General features: G+C 48.3%; 1 protein-coding gene across 3 annotated transcripts in view; it reads right to left on the minus strand.

The window, feature by feature from the left end:
* Window positions 1–575: 575 nt before the first annotated feature.
* Window positions 576–16,060, minus strand: part of EVA1C (eva-1 homolog C) — a 79,508-nt gene continuing 64,023 nt past the window's right edge. The window contains exons 4-6 of one of the 3 annotated variants that reach the window (XM_079101344.1): window positions 14,891–14,971; window positions 13,091–13,180; window positions 576–4,246 (exon numbers count right to left, since the gene is read on the minus strand). In XM_079101344.1, coding sequence (XP_078957470.1) covers window positions 3,870–4,246; window positions 13,091–13,180; window positions 14,891–14,971 — 548 coding nt within the window. In that variant the 3' untranslated portion in view covers window positions 576–3,869. The remainder of the gene's footprint in view (window positions 4,247–13,090; window positions 13,181–14,890; window positions 14,972–16,060) is intronic. The other 2 variants (XM_079101343.1, XM_079101342.1) reach the window with 2 other exon arrangements.

Consider the following 16,060-nt stretch of genomic DNA (forward strand, 5'->3'; position numbering starts at 1 on the left):
GTGTGTGTGTGAGAGAGAAGGGGTGCCAGGTGCCGGGGAGACTGAGATAAGGGGAAAGCACCACAGACTTGAAACGGACCTGTGGCCAAGGTCAGTGTGGCGCAGCTCTTGGTCCAGCAGGCAAACGCATTTCGCAGGCAGGTTCTCTTTGGTCATCAAACGGACAGTATTCCTGTTCACAGGGCTAGGGAACGTTTGGGAACCAGAAACAGCTGCGACAGGAGGTGCCACTCTGGGAACTGGAACAATATTGAAATGCTCCCTGCTGGGTTCAGGGATTTGGAAGGACAAGGGTTCTCTTTGATCAGAGAGTCATCATTATAAAGATGGCGGGCAACAGGATTCTCTTCGTTCTCTGTAACGATCCAGAAGAGATTTCTCTCTGGTGTCATTCCCACACCCTCCCCTTCTCCCCATCCTCTGCACTGTGGATGGAGACCTCGGGGACCTGGATGTCCTAAGGAATCTCAGTCTCACCAAACACCCCCTGCCTGTCCCCAGGACAGCCCTCTTCACCAAGCCCTGCTCTTCACTTGAAGCCATCATTGACACTGGCAGGAGAAGCGGGTGGGAGAGGGGACGCTGGCCAGACTCACCCTGACTGCCCCCTTTCCTCTGCCGAGGGGGAACTACAGGATTTCTCTCAACTCCGTCTGCAATTACTTTGCTGTGCACAGTTTTACTGCTGGTAAAATACCACATGAGTGTACATAGCACTCGTACACAACGACCCAAAGAAACAACCCCAATGTCCACCAACTGATGACTGATGACTGCATGAATGAGTTGTGGTATATCCATACAATGGAATATTACTGAGCCATAAAAAGGTGTCCTGATGCATGCAATAACACAGACAAACCTTGAAGACACAATGCAAAATGAAATAAAGTCATAGAAGACTACATAGTGTGTGATCCCATTTAATACGGAGAGAAAGTAGATTAGGGGCTGCCAGAAGCTCAAGAGAGAGGGTAAGTGGGGTTGGGTGTTGGTGGGCATATTTTTTTTAAGATTAGCAAATGATTTTTTACTTATACGAAAAATGCTCAGCATTGCCATGAAGTTCTTCAGAAGATGGCATATAATTTTTCACTTTCTGTATCAGAAAATATGAAAGAATTGTCAAAATTTCCCCCAATCAACATCTTTTCATCAAAACCAAGCACGCAGGATTCACTGTCACACAGCATTTTTGAAAACTTGAGATGAGAATATTATTATTTCTGCTGTTTAGTATTTTAAGTATTCGAGTTTTTCCCTTGAGTATACGCAGCCATCATTTTTCAAGTTTTAATTTTGATCATGATGGTCTCGACGAAGGGAACTATTTCATATGCCATCAAAAGAAAAAGAAACTTTCTACACCATAGAATCAAAAAGGATTATGAATAATTATTTGTATAAGCTAAGTCTGCAAGAGCAACTCACTTTAATTTTTACTGCATCTACAAAATTCCACCTGTGACTCTGCTATTATAGATCTATGCTTGCAAATAGAAAACACAGAAATCTGATGTTCAACTGGAAAATGATAGAAAAGAGCTGCTTACAAAAATCAAAATCAATCTCTAATCAAGTGCATTATTCCAAAGTGCATCTTATTTTTACTTTTTATCTTGTCCATAATTTAAGAATAAGATGAACCTATAGGGAGTTCTAAGCCATTCTGAAGTTTTGTTTAGGTTTTCCAGGGTTGGGGTTTTCTTTTGAGGCAAGGAAAATATTTAAGAACCAGATAGAGGGGGTGGTGGTCTAACACCATGAGTCAACAAAATTATACTGAACTCTTTACTCTGAGGTTAATTTATGTTCTGTGACTTTCACTTTCTATTAAAAAAAAAAATATTGAAGACCTCTCTCCCCATTTGGGTGTCTGGGCCTCCTCACTCCATTCCTTCACCTGATGACCTATGGCACCGAAAGTAATGTCTGCTCTGTACCCTCAACTGTTACTTAGGGAACAGGTCCACGTTGCCTGGTCACTCAGGACTGAGTCAGCTCCAGCACTTCGAGCCAGGTGTGGCAGACTCCAACACTTAATGGGCCAGTCTGCTTTTCATTGTTGTGACCAAAATACCCAATGAGAACAATTTAGAGGAGGAGGAAAGGTTCATCTAGGCTCGTGGTTTCAGAGGTTTTAGTCCATGGTCAGAGATTATGGCTCTGGACCCAAGATGAGATGGAACATCATGGCAGAAGGGCACAGAGGAGGAAGGCAGCTCATCCCATGGTAGCCAGGGAGCAGGGAGGGGAAGGAAGGAAAGGAGGAGGGGGTGGGGAGAGAGGGAGAAGGAGAGAGAGGGAAAGGGCACCCAAGACACTGGGCATGCTCCCAGTGAGCTACTTCCTCTAGCCACACCCCTCTTGCCTAGAGTTCCCACCCAGTTAGTCCATTCACATTATTAACCCATCAAATGGATTAACCCATGTATTATGTTGCAGTTCTCATGATCATTTCGCCTCTGAGCATTCCTGCATTAACACAGGAGCTTTTGGGGGACCCCTTATATGCAAACCATTGCATTCATCTACGTGGTTTTGCAGAGTTGGTGTGAGGGAGGCTTGCTGGGAGTAGGTCCCACGGGCATAAGAAAGAAAACATCTTCCCACACTGCACCACAGCGCTAAGTCTCCTGCTCGCAGGGGGGCCTCTGAAGGCGCCTGCCACCAGTCCTTCCAGTACTTTCCTAAACTCTTCTTTCTAGCTCCTTCATCAATGCTTTGAAAGCTGACTCCACTTCCTCCTTACCCACGGACTGTTGGATGCTCTGGTTGTTGACTTTTATCCCGAGAAGCTCTGCAGTTTTAAACTCTAAGCCAGGAGTCCGCAAACTCTTTTGATACAGAACAAGGATAATTTAGGCTTTCTGGAAGATATTTACGAAAACAGACTGTGATCCAAATCCAGCCTGCTGTCTGTTCTTGTGCATCTCTTGAGCTAGGAATGGTTTTTACATTCTTAAATGGTCAATTTTTGGCGGGGGTGGTAATGGGGGTTGAACTCCGGGACACACGACCACTGAGCCACATCCCCAGCCCTATTTTGTATTTTATTTAGAGACAGAGTCTCATTGAGCTCCTTAGCACCTTGCTTTTGCCGAAGCTGGCTTTGAACTCATGATCCTCCTGCCTCAGCCTCCTGAGTCACTGGGATTATAGGTGTGTGCCACTGTGCCTGGCCAGATTTTTAAAAGTAGAAGAATATGTGTCATGTGAGAAATAAAATTCAGATTTTGATATGTTAGAAAAAAGCCATATTCATTCACTGGGTGTTCTCTACAGCTTCTTTTGAGCCACAATAGCTAAGCTGAGTAGCTGTGGCAGAGACAAGGACCACAATGCCCACAAGCTCTGTTGTCTTGTCCTTAAAGAAAAATTTACCAATTCCTGCTTGTAAACAAAGGTTAGGAATGAAAAGCTCTCATGAGCTCTTGTTTGCTGTCCTGAGTATCAGTATAGGTTTTTAAATTGCTATCTGTGGATCTTCTGCCTATTCATAGGTAAAATGGGGGTAATGTTACTATCTCGTGAAATTACTGTACCTATGCTTATTACATGAGAAACAGGCAGGGTGGTACCTGTCATTGTCAGTGCTCGGTGTGTGTGAACTCTGATGGCAGACAGACTTGTTAAAGTGTAGACAAGAACTCAAGTAAGTACAGAACACACGGACGTCTCCCCTCGAGTTTATTTTGGGGGTGCTGTAAACAGTTTGAAATGTCCCTTTGATGGCTTTCTGGCTTCACCAGCCTCAGATGACATGGAAACTTCTCCTTCACAGAAGGTATAAACGAAACAGAACTGGAGGGGCATCTTGGAGCCTTCCCTCTTCAGAAAGTGTGGTCTCCTTGAGAGGCAGATGGTCTTCAGTAGAAGGGGCCCAGGTTTCTCGGGAGCGAGGTGTCCAAACCGCTGTTCATCCATATTTCCTGAATGATTTGCTCCCTGCGCTCAATCCGCTCTGCCAGCTCTGCAGCCTCGATGGAGCTGTAGGCTGGATACGAAGTCCTGCAGAAGCCTGCCAGTTCCCCTGGAAACTCCGAGTCTGAGGAGTCCTCCTCCTCTGCTTCCTCCTCGCTGTCCGCCCCAGCTTTGTCGCTTCCTGGCACCAGGTGCTCCCTCCCCAGCTGCAGTTCCTGAAAGTCTTTGGTGCAGGACACTCTGATGACCAGGGCACACAAGGTGAGGGTCAGGCCGATGCAGACGCTGGACACAAACAGAAGGGCGGCTCTCTCAGGGTGAGCTGCGGAGGAAGACAAGTGAGGTGTCAGGAGCTGTCCCCAGCCCAAATCCCACAAAACCGATGTCTGCCCAGGCAGGCTGCGAAGAACACCAGACCTGGACTGCACCTTTGGGACCACCTCAGGATCCTATCCCTCAGTGAGTTAAAAATAAAGTGCTTGCCTACAGGCAATGCGTGTATGCGCATGAGAGGACACATGGAAGAGAGACTCGGGAGCTTTCCAGAACCAGATCCCCCTGAATTTAAACACGGATCACCACTCAATAGATATGTGACTTTGAGCAAGTTAGGTAACCTCTCTGTGCCTCGGTTTCCTTATCTATACAATGGGACGAATAGTACATTCTTCTTATAGAGTTACTATGATGAAATGAGTTCATTTCTGAGAAGCTCCAGGAATACTCACGGCCATGTAGTACATGTTCAATAAAATGTTAGCTATATTAGTGGTAGATTATGAAGAATTAATCTTTGTACGAAGTATAAATGACTTCATAAATTCATTCAGATAGGAACTTAAATACTATCTTATAGATGTCAGCAAAGTTTAATTTCTAAGTTAAAAAAATAATAGAAGTTCTAGTAATTTTTCCTGCATCCAAGTGGACTTTCCATGTAATCATAAAAATAAAAATAAGGCTACTTTGTTCTGTGTGTCTTGTTCTAAACCCTTACGAATGCTCAGTCCTTGCATAAGGCCAGTGTGGGAAGGACGAATTCACTTTTATTTTACTCTCACTCTCTCTGTGGTGTGTACCCCTTGGGGTGTGGGCACTTCCATTTTGGGGAATAATGATTCGGTAACTCCTTCATAGTGTGGATCTGGAGTTGGCAGACGTTCCCAGTGACTGGTCAGATGGTAAAGATGTCAGGCTTCACGGGCCACGTGATCTCCACTGCACACGCCAACCTCTGCTGTTGCAGTGAAAATGCAGCCACAATGTGTAAAGAAGGCACTACTGTCCCAATACAACTTTGGCAGTAGGTTTGGGGCCACGGGCCACAGTTGGCCGTTCCCTGAGGCAGACGCTCAAGCTGGGACCCAGAGGGGAAGCTGCTGTCCAAAGCCAGTGGCCTCTTCGGACAGAGCTCTAGGAATGGAGCCCAGAACTTAAACAGGGAGCTCACTGTGGGGGGCACTTTGGTCCCCCTGCATTTTCTCAGCCCATCTAAATGGAACTTTGGAGATGCTGGCACTCGGGATGAAGTCATTGCACAGGAAGAGAGAAGATGCCAAGACTTGAGCCTCCCACCCAGCTGACAAACCGCTTCTCCTCCTGCCGTGTGGGTCAAAGCTTCGTCTTCCCCAGCTTTGCTCTCACCGCCTCCTACGGTTTAGACACGGGCTACGTGGGCCCCAAGTCTCATGTGTTGAAATATAATCCCACCGTGAGACATTTATCTGACTCTGGTGTTCAGAGGTGGGGCCTTTGAGAAAGGATGGGATTAGATAGTCAGATGGTCAGAGTCCACCAGATTGGATCCTGGTGGCTTTGTAAGAAGAGGGAGAGACCAACACACACACACACACACACACACACACACACGCACTCCCAGTCTCTATGTGATGCCTGTGCTGTCTCAGAACTATACCAGCAAGAAAACCATTACCAGACGCGGGCCCTTGACCTTGTACCTCCTGAACCATGAGCCAAAACAAACCTCCTTTCTTTATAACTCACCCGGCTTGTGATATCGTGTTATTGGCAAGAAAGGATGAACCAAGACACTCTCCTTCCTTCACACCCTGCGCTTGCCCTCCTGCTCCAGCCTCTCCCACTCTGGACCTTTGAGCTACTGTCCTCCTCAGTTCTGTGGTTCTCAATAGTGACAGTCGGGCTGCCACAGTGTGCTCCATAAGCCCTGAGCCCCAGTCGTGAAGCTGCTGCCTGTGGTTCTGGAGGTGCCAGGTCAAGGGCCCACATCTGGTGGCAGAGCCCTGGGGAGAAGGGGCATTCACTGCACAGGGTGAGACCTGTCCCCATGGGCAGGACGGGGCCAGTTTCACACAGGAGAATTCTATCCTGGTCAAGCTTCTGAGGAACAGCCATCACCCACAGTCCTCTCCCCTTCTTTCCAAGCAGTGGCTGAGGACCAGGTCCTCAGCTGGACAGAGGTGGCCAGGTCCAGGGTCTGGCCCGTGAAATGGATTTGCTATGCCTTTTCTTTCTTTCTTTCTTTCTAAGAATTTAGATCAATGGGATTAAGGGAGTTGTGATCCTTAGGGCACAACATATTCTGCTCGTGTCAATACACGGCCCTCCTTTTGGCTTATTTATTCTATTACTTTTATTCCACCTGTGCAATGAGTCCTTTCCCAGCATGGGAGAGATGTCCCCGACAGCAGCCTGTCTAACCTCTGGCCACTCCTCACCCTCTCCTTGCCCCTCAGGATGGCTCCCACCTGAATTCCATGTCCGCCGCTCCCCTTCTTCCTTTTCATATATTTTCTGCATCTGCACGTGCTCCTAGAAACTTTACCATAAGGGCAGAATGTGGCGGGTAGAGGCTGGGATTTGGTCTCTTTTCCGTAACACCACACTGCTGATCATCTTCTGTCATCCGGGCTGGTCCGAGGTCCATTCACGCACCCTCTTGCTGATGGATGTCTGGATTGTTGCCAGGTCCCTGCTACTGGGGGCACACAGCTGGGGACATACAGCTGTGTACATTCTTGCAGATGTTCCTAGAAATCTCTCTCTTGGGTATTGTCCAGGGAGGTGATGGGATGAGATTAAGGGTGTGTGGATTCCATTTTAGGAGATGCTACCCAAGTGGTTTCCACAGTGGTTGGCATGTGTGATGCTGCTTTAGCTTCTTTGCTGCTGTGACTAAAAGATTTGACCAGGACAAAGGACAATTGTAGAGAAGGAAAAGTTTGAGGTCTCAGTCCACAGAAGGCCGGCTCCATTCCTCAGGTCTCACGGTGAGGCTGAACATCATGGCAGGAGAGTGTGGTGGAGGGAAGCAGCTCACATCACGGGCAGGAAGCAGAGAGAGACTCCACTCTCCAGATACAAATATATACCCCACAGTCATGCCCCCAGTGCCCACCTCCTCCAACCACACCATACCTGCCTCCAGTTACCACTCCAGTTAATCCCATCAGGCATTAATTCACTGATTAGGTGAAGGCTATAACCCAATCATTCCTCCTCCAAACCTCCTTGCATTGTCTCACACGTGAGCTTTTGGGGGACACCACATTTAAACCATAATAGACACCTGTGCTCATTTTCTCAAGAACTTGGCCATGGACAGACTTTTTAATTTTCTCCAATCACATTCTAATAGAATTGTATCTTATTATGGTCTTGATTTGTATTTTCCTGATCACAAATCTCAGGTTCATTTCTTCCCAAGCTTGTGGACTCCCTCTTCTTAAAATGCTAGTTCATTTGCCTATTTTTTTCTATTGGTTGTATTTTCCTCTTTTATGTGGAGAATAGGTGTGTGTTCTGTCTATCCTTGGCAAGAATCCTTCGACAGCATTTCTACAGTGACTATCTCTCTGCGAGGGGCTTGTATTTTCACTTTCATTAAAGTGTCTTTTTTACCTAGTGAATTTATCTAAAAATTAGGGATGATGAATACTGCTCTGTTCTCTGTGGACAGCTGGTCCCTGACTTCCTTCCTCAATCCTTCCATCCAACTTCCTGGTGTGGCCACTGCAATCTTTTCAAGAGCACACATCTGATCATATTCCCGTCCAACTTGAAACTTACACATTGTCTCTCTCCTCTCATCAGTGAAAGTCACATCCTGAAGCTTGCTACGACCCCGTCCCTGCCCCTCTTCAAGTTCAAGCCCAAGAGTCTTCCCCTGGCTCTCTGCTCTCCCTGCACTGACCTTTCCATAACTTACACACGTCGTATGGTTTCCCACCTTGTCATTTTTGCATGCGCTCTTCTTTCAGCCCAGAACATTCCTTCCTCCCCCTCATCTAGCCCTTCATGGGCCCCCTGCCATAGCCAAGGGGAGGGGATCATGGATTGAAGCACTAAGCTTGATGCCCCGAGGATGGGGCTCCATAAAGTCAGTTCCTCTTCTTCCTTTTCTCCTGGGTGGTGGGGTCTGGGCTCCACTGCCAAGAGATCTTCTCCCCATAAAACCTAGTGTTTCTTGACTTAGGTGCACCTCCTGCCATGCAGTCACTCTCCTGGGAAAGTCCACATCAAGTCTGCTGGATCCAGTGGCCAAGGATGGAGAGGATGGGTCCCCCTTGGCAAGCCCCTGGGAAGGGGGCTGCCCAGTCGTCTGGGTGGGCTGGTTTGAAGGCACAATCCTGGCTGGTAGTCACATGGAATCTTAAAGATGAGCTGGCCGAATCCCTCCTGTTGTAGCTGAGTCACTTGTCACCTCTAGCTGGGACCCACGGTTGTCTACCTAGCCCCAGGCTTTGCACAATACGCACCTCCTCTGTTTTCTAGGATCAGCTGGACCACATGAGGCGGCTGGGACCCCTTGTTCCACCTGTTCTGGAAAATAAAGATATTCTTCTTCTTGTGGTTGAATAGAATCTTCACACTGTGTTTCATAGGTATTGTCCTAAATTTTGTCTTCTTCATCACAGGCTAGGGTGAATGACTCATTTTATCATCTGTAGTACGCTCTTGGGAGCCTCAGAACGGTAGCTGGCAGCCTTTAAGGTCCCTTTTTACTCTTAGGTCCTGGTCTGGGACCAACACAAGCAGCAGCTCAAATTTATTCCTGTCCAGATAAGATGCACAGGAGCCATGGAGAGGGTGTCACCTCCTGGGGACCTACTGCCACCAGAGGAGCCAGGCGGCAGCCAGGGCCAGGTCCCTCTGAGAGCAGGCGGAGTCCTGGAGCCTCGGTGACAGCGCTTAGGGATGTGTCAGTAACTTTCTGTCGTGGAACCAAAGATTGGAGACCGTGGGAACACGTCAGAGCCCATACCCAGGTGACATGACAGCTGAGCTCCACTTGTTCTCCCTGGCAGGGGACCAGTAACTGTGACTTTGAAACGTGTGATTAAACTTCTGTTCCCCACGGGTTTGTCTGAGCCCTACGGTTCCTTTCACGGGAGACAATGATGCCTCTCCAGTCAGGGGAGACCGTGAGCCTGTCCCCTCTGCTCTGCTTCTTTACCTGTGGCCCCAGTTACCCCGGCACTCTGCACATCCACAGCAGGGTCTGCCGAGGGCGGAAGGCACACACTCATCAGGTCCCAGGGGCTGGGGACGGTGACGGAAATACTGGACCCCAGAAAGCACGCCGGCAGGCATGGCGGAGGCAGACCAGAGCCGGGTGCGAGGACAATGCTAAGGAGGTGCGTTACTGATGGGGAATGGGAGGCGTCATGTTCTGAGGGGAGTTGGGACTTACACAGAAAAGTCCCCTCAGGCACAATCTGCCAGGGGACAATGGCTCATATGGAGCCAGCTAGCAAACTGCCTTCCTAAGAAAATCTCTCTCTGTCTCTCTGTCTCTGTCTCTGTCTCTGTCTCTCTCTCTCTCTCTCTCTCTCTCTCTCTCTCTCTCTCTCTCTCTCTCTCTCACACACACACACACACACACACACACACAGAGACACAGACAAACACACACACTCCTTGCCATTCCTCTAATTTCAAAACCTTCTATGTTGGGAAAGCCACCTCACCGATCACTCAAGTGGCCCTGGGAGAAGCTGTTAGTCAGACTGGCAGTGACCCCTGAATATTCTCACGTCCCTTTTCCTGACTGCTGCGTTCCCCACACAGGACAAGCCCCTGGTTGGTCTTTCTTGTTCCCATGAGCACTGGGTTGCACCAATGTGCCAGGCTACCTGTGACCTGACCTTCGAGTAGGTGGGAACTGTCCTTTTGGCTTCAATTTACCAACTATGTGGCAGATTTGGGCCAGAACCAGCCCAGGTCATGCTCTTGGTTCCCAGCCATCCCTGCCACTGGGCTATCCTTAGGGACCTCTGTCCAGTCCTCAGACCACACCCCTGTGACCTCGGGTGCTGAGGTGCACCTGAAGGTTGGCTGGTGACTCTTTCCGGGAGTGACAAGGATGGCACTCGGAACGTTTGATGCCGGCTGTTGTCGCTGCCTGGTTACGTGGAACGGCTTCATCGGACGCCTCTCCTGGGTGCTGGCCTTGAACCACTGACCAAGCACCTCATACTGCCTCATGCAGGTGGCCACCGGGGAGGGGCACAGGCAGACCCGGAGGCATTTGTCCCTCTGCAAGCCTCTGGGACTTGAGTCTGAGAGTCCCCTGATGACTAGTCCATCTAGCTAGCGTCCAGCACCAAGCACTTAGTGTCATCTTCTCCTGGACAGAAATCCAGGCCTGGCAGGCTCACTGACAGAATGTACTCAACACCCCCAATGAAACTAGATACCAGCCCACTGAGTCCTCACGTTTTAAGAAATTATCAACAAACAGTAAGTTCTGGGGTAGCCAGTCACAGACGGCTCACAGTGTTCTGCTCAGGGCTGGCCATCCAGTCACCTGCTAACTGTGCCCCTCGTCTCCACCAGCACTGTCCTAGACACTAGGACATGACAGGAAATCAGATGACAAGCATCTGACCTTAAGGAGCTAAGGTCTCATGGAGGCACCAGCCCTAAGGAAAAGACTCTTTGGTTTCTGGGAGTGACAAGCGTGTGAAATGATGCACAGCCATGGAGAAAATGTGGATAACTTCGATATCTCAACGTCAGGAAGTTCCTGTGCCTCCAGAGGCTAAGGGCCTACTTCCTGTTCAGAGAAGGTGGAGCCGTAGCTTTGTGAGCTTGGAGAGTCTTGTTAGTCCATTGCCAATCCTGGGCCTGCTACATCCACGGTGCCCTCAGGCAAATGGCCCAGCTCCTCTGACCCTCGGCTTCTCTGAGTGCAGAGGAGGGGATCAGAGCCCCATCTCTCAGGGTGGTTGCTGTGGACTGAATTTTGTCCTCCCAAGTTCAACGTGATAGGTACTTGGAGATGGGGCTTTTAGGAGGTAAATAAGGCTAAAAGGAGAACTAAGGGTGGTCACTAGTCTGACAAGACTGGTGGCTTTATAGGAGGAAGATCCCTCTCTCTCTCTGCCACGTGAGGAGGTAGCAAGAAGGCTGCTGGCTACAAGCCAGGAAGAGAGCCCTCACCAGAAACCAGATCTGCTGCCACCTTGACCACGAATGTCCATCCTCCAGAACTGGGAAAAAATAAATGCTGGTGGTTTAAGCACGTGGTCTGTGGCCTTCAGTCATGGCAGTCAGAGCCGAAGCAGGTGGTCATTAAGGGAGACGAGAGGCCCGCACAGAGGAGCTCACAGCTGGGCTGCAGCTCGGCCGGGGAGTCCTCCTCCTCTTCCACCATCGTTCTGTCTGAAGGGACTTCCTGGTGCCTTTCCTCCATGGGGCTCTCCAGGGGATCTTTCTGACCATAACAATGTTCATGTTTCTTAACCTGGACATTTCTCAGAAGGGCAAGACATGGAAATGGCAGGGTGGTTATGAAAAAGCAAGAAACCAACAACCGCAGGCCACACGACAAGCCCACAGGAGGAAGAGCGCGCTGGAGAGACCATGGAACAAAAGCGGCAGGACCAAGCTCTCCCTCTGTCTCCTGTATCTAGATACTTCCTTAAGCCCCATGTCCCTCTGAGGAAGAGGAACCCAGACCCCATCTCAGCTCTGTCGGCCTGGGATAGGAACACCATCATACGTTATAGTAACGTGTATTTTACTGAGGGTCTCGGGCTTTGGCCTCTGGTTTGGATAAGTGTCCCCTAAAGTTCATATGTAAAACTTTGGCTGTTTTTTTTGGTACTGGGGAGTGAACCCAGGGGTGCTTAACCACTGAGCCACATCCCCATCCCTTTTTTGTATTTTATTTAGAGACAAAGTCTTGCTGGGTTGCTTAGGGCCTCACTAAATCACTGAGGCTGGCTTTGAACTTGCAATCCTCCTGCCTCAGCCTCCCGCGCCACTGGGATTTCAGGCATGTGCCACTCCACCCAGCCGGTGGTGCTTTTGGAAGGTGCTGTGGACCTAGTAGAAAGTCCTTAGCTCACTGGGGGCGTGCACATGGGGAGCATTGTGGAACCCTGGTCTCTTCCTCTCTCTCTGCTCTGATTCACGATGTCACTGCTCAGTATGAGAGGTGCTTCCATCATGGAGTGCCCCCTCACCAGGGGCTACCTGGTCTGACTTAAACCTCCAGAACCCTGAGCCACAGTAAACCTTCCTTTACTTGATAAGTAGCCTGTGTCAGGTACTCAGTTACAGCGATGGAAAGCTGACTAATACAGCCTCCCTGATCAGGCAGGCAGGCACTGTTGAAACTTGGAGTCAACATTTCAAAATACCACCTTTCTTATGGTAAGCAGAGAGGATGGCAAAGACTGTGGGTACCTCCCCAAAGAGCATTGGCAACATGACTGGGCTGGGCGCAATCCTTCTGGACCGGCTAAATCAGGAGAGCTGAATCTGATTGCTCCTTGCAGGGAAGATTAACAAAGGAAACCCTGGCAACCACGGGAAATAACACTCAACTCTGAAAGTGGCTCTGTCCTCATGGCCTGTTTTGTTCACGATGTGGTTCAATCCATTTTTCCTTTCCTGGGGCGGAATTCAATAATTCTATGCCCTTCCCAAACTTTAGACGCAGGAAACGCATTCCTACTTTTCAAGGGGGGAAACACCTGTGGAACCCAGCCCCTAAATAGAGCAATTCTATTTGTGGTTCTCTTGCGGGTTGCCTGGTTGCAGCTGTGCTGCTGTTGCCTTGTCACACCAAGAGTCACTTTTCTTCAGTTCCCTGGGTGTTTTAACTGAAAGGTGCATTTGTTAACAAGGCGTTGGTAAACCCGTTAGCATTCCGGGAGGCGTCGATTTGTTGACCTACCTCTAATGTAAGCAAAGGCTGCCAGAGAGTTGCTAACAATAACTCCATCTTTCCGCAGAACTTTTGATTCACTTGGGTCGGACTTTATACCTGTTATATATATTAAAAAAAAAAAAATACAAAAGAAGTTAATCAGAGCTGTTCATAGTACCCCTGCCGTTCCTTGTCCAGGATGACCAGATCATTAGAAGTCACAGAAATCAGACTAATAAGCCTCTCATTCTATTACGGACATTGAAGCCAGGAAGAGCACTCAGTGAGTGGTCCTTGAAAATACTGTGTGACAAAAGGGATTAGAGAATTTAAAAGATGAGCCAGCTTCAGGTGTGGCTCATCACTCCCCTGTGGAAAAGAACAAATTCCTCTTTCCTCCCCAAAGGCAATGGCGTTCCTTATGCCTCTGGGAGGCTTAATAGGCAACATCTCCTTTTAACCATGGACCTGCTGTCTGCGCCGTGGACCAGAGAGAAGACAACCTTGCGTTATGGAGGGAGGTGGTGTAGGTCTGCTTTGGTGGAGGTGACGGGAGAACAGGGGGGTGACCTGTTGAGATGCTGGTGACATTGCCTGGATGAGTTTAGCAAGCTGGATATAGGACAGTCTGGGGGCTCGGGGGCCCCCTGAGAAGGTCAGGCAGGGCAGATCCCTGGGAGAATGATGGCAGGTGTTCCCACTGAAGGGGGACCAGGTGTTCATGGTTCAGTGGGGCTGAGACGCCACGCTCGGCAGAAAGCAGTGTGGTGAACTAGAAGAATGTGACCAGGGATTATCTGTAAGCTCTGGACCAGGGGTAATTTCTGTTTCTTGGTGTCTTCCTGTGTTTTTTCATATCAAGAAGTTTATGCAGAAGCAAATGATACAGTTATCCCTCTGTATCTGAGGGTTCTACATCTGTGGATTCAACCAACCACAGATCAAAAATATTCTGAAAAACAATTTCATCTGTACTGAACATATACAGATTTTTTTTGTTGTCACTGTTCCCTCAAAATACAATGGAGCAACTATTTACATAGCACTGACATTTTACTGGGTATTATAAGTAACCTAGAGAGCTTTTAAAGTACACAGGAGGATGTGATAGGTAACATGCAAACACTGCTCGGGTTTGTATGAGGACCTTGAGCACCTGCTGGATCTGGTTATCTGTGGGGGTTTCTGGAACCAGCTCCCTGCAGGCGCAGAGGGACATGGGTACTTTACTTTTATAATTAGGGAGAAAGACCTAATAAATATAATAAAATAACACATGACGAAACACTCACTGCCCAAAGCCCAACATCTGAGGTGCTTTCCTGTTCTCTGCAGTTTCTCTCAGGAAACGCATGGGTCTGAATTCCACCCTAGATTAGACAAGAAAACCAATATTTCCATCCCCCCTATTGACAGAAGTCCAGCGAAAACCGAAGGAAGGTGGTGGTGTGTGTAGGCTGAGGTCCCACGCGGCCCTGGCCCGCCTGAGTTCTTGACGGCATCATCTTTTCAGCAAGCTCATTGTGAAATCCAAGAGCCCCGTGTATTTCTGAGCAGATCTCTTGTTCAAAGTAATCTTTCTTTTAGGAAGCAAAAGGGGAATGGAAGGGAAGCTTATTCTACTTAATATTTTTAAAAAATCAGAACAAAACAAAATGCTGGCTGCTATTTGCAGCCATTAGCTGCCAGCACTGGCATTACCAGAGCGAGTAGCTCAGAACACCCCTGAGGTCCCCATGCACTCTGGGCAACGTGTGCCTGGCTATGGTCATGGGACCGTCTACCTTTTCTTCAAGAATAATGCTGGTAGTAAGCCACAAAAATTACCATGTTCAGCATCCTTTTGCTTCAAAGAAGGCTTTAGATTCACAATGGCCGGATCAATCGCTGTAAGTATGTGCTTGGGAACTAAAAAACAAAAAGAAATATTTTAAATACTTAGTATATTTTAAAAATTTATACACTTGATATATGTTTAAGGTAGATGAGATTTAAAAACCCCTATTCAGATCAATTTAGGAATCACTGCTTGTCAGATACACACATGGACACACACAGCCATTTGCACACACACACACACACACCCTGAATATGCCTGAGTGCTCACCAAATATGCCAGAAAGGTGAAATTTTAGGTCCATTTTTGCATTAGTAAAAAAGTAGAACATAAATAAACCAGACTATGGAATATTCATCCCATGGAATACAATCTAATAATAAAAAGAATTAAGTATTGATACATGTTTTGAACCTCAAAAGCAGGCTCAGTGGAAGAAGCCTTTCACAAAAGATCACATATTGTGTGCTTGCATGTGTATGAAATATCCAGAAAAGGTAAATCCAGAGGCAGAAATTAGATTAGAGATTCCCCACATCCACCATGAACGTGAAGAGAGTCCCAGGACTCTATGCCAAAGTGATTCACTAACTATGACAAGAAGATAACAGAAAGACGAGAGGAAGGCAGCACCATAGACACCTCTGGAGGTGGCTGAAGATTCTGCTGAACTGACCCTAAGAATAAGAGATGGGATGTCAGGATCCTTGGCACAGCAGCCGGCAGATGACAGCAGAGGCTGAGAGAGCACAGCAAGAATCCTGAAGGCCAAGTGCGCTGCCGGCCGCAGGCCCGGAGAGGACGGAGGAAACCAGATAGTCTCGCAGCAGAAAATTGCTTCTTTTTCTTGTCCTTTAGCCCAGCTGATATCTGGGAAAAGTGCTAACAGGAAATAGAAGCGAGGCCAACACAAACTGCAAGTTCAACTGCGCTGCTCTTTAAAGAGAATGGTAAGACATCTGCGGCAGCAAGGAAACTTCATTTCTGTTCTCGGAGAGCTTAACTAAATTCTTTTTGGGATGTCCCAGGATCAACTACCGGAGAACATTCCTAAACCGGGAGATTTGCAGGTGCAGGAAGCCCCCCGCACCGTCATGCCTACCAGCGAGGGTCAGTTTCCTGGGGGGCCCAGGGAAGATACAGGGCACACCACCCATCCC

This window comes from Sciurus vulgaris (genome assembly GCF_902686455.1).
Source record: "Sciurus vulgaris genome assembly, chromosome: 10".
NCBI lineage: Eukaryota > Metazoa > Chordata > Mammalia > Rodentia > Sciuridae > Sciurus > Sciurus vulgaris.